At 45.5% G+C, this 2,683-nt stretch overlaps 1 protein-coding gene across 1 annotated transcript in view; it reads left to right on the forward strand.

The window, feature by feature from the left end:
• Nucleotides 1-2,683, forward strand: part of LOC105534694 (aldo-keto reductase family 1 member B10-like) — a 16,696-nt gene that overhangs the window by 10,708 nt on the left and 3,305 nt on the right. The window contains exons 5-7 of the mRNA XM_011973487.1: nt 1,497-1,619; nt 1,898-2,004; nt 2,434-2,515. Of these exons, the coding sequence (XP_011828877.1) occupies nt 1,497-1,619; nt 1,898-2,004; nt 2,434-2,515 (312 nt within the window). The remainder of the gene's footprint in view (nt 1-1,496; nt 1,620-1,897; nt 2,005-2,433; nt 2,516-2,683) is intronic.

Genomic DNA, 2,683 nt, shown 5'->3' on the forward strand with positions numbered 1-2,683 from the left:
AATTTAGAGAGTCTTGCTCTGTTGCCCAGGTTAGAGTACAATGGCATGATCATAGCACAGAGCAGCCTTGGAATCCTGGGCTCAAGCAATCCTCCCAACTAACTGTGATCATAAGCACTTGTCACCATATCCAGCTAATTTTTAAAAATTGTTTTCTTGGTAGAGACAGAGTCTTGCTATGTTGCCTGGGATGGTCTCAAACACCTGGCCTTAAGGAATCCTCCTGTCTCAGTCTCCCAAAGTGCTGAGATTACAGTCATGAGCCACTGCATCCACCAGTATTTTTTAAAGCTCCCTGGTGATTCCAAATTGCAGCCAAAGTTGAGAAGGGCTGGATAAAATGTTCCCTGAACATGTCATGCTAATCCCTGCCTCTGGGCTTTGCTCCTGCCTTCCTGTCTCATATGCTCATATCTTTCCCCTTTTCTCTCTCTCTCTCTCTTTTTTTTTTTTTTTTTCTTTGAGGACCAGTTTAAACTCTACCTGAAGGTCTGCCCTGACGGCTGCAGGCTGTGTGAATCTCTTCCTTCTCTGCCCTTTCTGACTCTGTCTATGCCGCGGTCATATTATCTGAGGCAGCCTCAGGGTCATGGTTGATGGTTCCACAGAAGGGAACCCTAGCACTTTAACTGCACTATAAGAATCCCAGAAGAAGGAAGCACATTGTATACTTTTACATCCTGACAACTTCTGGGCAGGATCTAGAACACATAATAGATGGCTAATAAATACACGTTGCATTGGAGGCTGCTGCTAACATATATCATATCTTTGGGGCAAGTTTGGAAAATGCCCAATATAGGCTAAAAATTATACAAAGATTCCCTTCCTTGGGGGTCCCTGTAGTTTCTGTACCGGGAAGCATGGCTGGATATGCAGACGGTGGGTCAGGTTTCAGCCCCACACAACCCCTTGCCCAGGTGCCCCTGCCAGGGCGTAATCTGAATGCATGGCCTTCCTGCAAACTAAAGCAAGTTTGGTGTGGGAGACAGTGACTCAGGACCCACAGTGAGGCTTCTCCACATGCTGCAGCCTCTTCCTGACTAACACAGCTTGCCCAGGTTTGGGTGTACAATGCACACACACAACAGTAGCTCCCTGCTATCATTTGGATTCATTAAAAATAAAATCATCTCATAAACTTGCAAATGTTGATTTTTAATTATTTTTTGTTTTTTGTATTACAAAACTTTCATATTTCCCCTGTGTAGAAAAGTATAATTTTGTATGTGTTTCTTTACGTGTAAGGTACGAGTGGCAAGAAAATAAAATCTTTACCTGTTACTCCTAGTTTTTCTTGGGCTGGGGAGGGGCAGTAGGGCTGGAACCAATCACTGATGGGAACCCAGGCCCTGGACTGAAATTTCCTGTGAATGCTTCGGCTAACCCTGTTGTGGTGGATCCTTTAGCAATTTCTGTCCCAGGGAGGATTAAGGCAAGCCAGGGTCCCTGTAGTCCCTCTGGGGCTGCCCAAAAGGTTTTCCTTTCTATGACAGGCCATGGAGGAGCTGGTGGATGAGGGGCTGGTGAAAGCCCTTGGCATCTCCAATTTCAACCACTTCCAGATTGAGAAGCTCTTGAACAAACCTGGACTGAAATATAAACCAGTGACTAACCAGGTAAATTCTCTTTAGTATAAGGTAAGGGTCTTGCCATATTACTTCTTAAACATAGGGAGGAACGTTCAATGCTATGCCCTGAGTCTCACCTCAGGGGTCAGTGATCAGGACACTTGTGGGAGGTGTGAGGCTGATCTCATGGATTTTTTAGCAAGAATCTCAGTGGGTAGGTGTTTAGCCTTTGCTTGGTGGTCTTTGTGTGTGTGTGTAGAACTCCCTATGAACAACTCAAAAAGCCAGCCAGCTTTCCCCGTGAAGAGGATTGTTTGCTGTTGCAGGTTGAGTGTCACCCGTACCTCACGCAGGAGAAACTGATCCAGTACTGCCACTCCAAGGGCATCACCGTTACAGCCTACAGCCCCCTGGGCTCTCCGGATAGACCTTGGTGAGGCTTCCAAGTGGTGGATCCTTCTCTTGATACTCTTAAAAACATTATTTTATGTTTGGTAAATATTGGTATGAGACCATAAGTCACTGGAAAGAAAAATGTGTGTAAGGTAATGCGTTTGGTATAACCAAATGGGATGACAGTGGGAACAAATGGAATTAAACAACAACAAAACAACAACAACAACAAGGGCGACATGCTTAACCCTCTGGGAATATTTCCAGTTCAACCACCCAAAAGTGAACCAGGCTTTGCAAAATGCTGAGACTTCAGAGCCCGGGGGAAGGACCCAAGCTTCCAGGTCCTCCTGCCTGTCTTCCAGATGGAGAGGCTCTGATGATCAGTCTTGAGACCCTCATTGGAGTGGTGTCCATCTGTACATGGTAGCCATGGTGATTGTTCACATCAGCATCTTTCTGCCTCTAGGGCCAAGCCAGAGGACCCTTCCCTGCTGGAGGATCCCAAGATTAAGGAGATTGCTGCAAAGCACAAAAAAACCGCAGCCCAGGTGCCATATTTTTATTTTTCTTGTTATCCAACAACTCCTTCTTCCAGTCTTATGTTTCATTTCTTGTGTTGTCCTCAACTAACTCCTTAAAGGGGAAGAACACATGAGCTGAAACCATCTATAGTGATTCCTTCGAAGTCTGTTGGAACCTCCAGGAAACACAAGAGC

Source organism: Mandrillus leucophaeus, unplaced genomic scaffold (assembly GCF_000951045.1).
Source record: "Mandrillus leucophaeus isolate KB7577 unplaced genomic scaffold, Mleu.le_1.0 Scaffold1385, whole genome shotgun sequence".
Lineage (NCBI taxonomy): Eukaryota > Metazoa > Chordata > Mammalia > Primates > Cercopithecidae > Mandrillus > Mandrillus leucophaeus.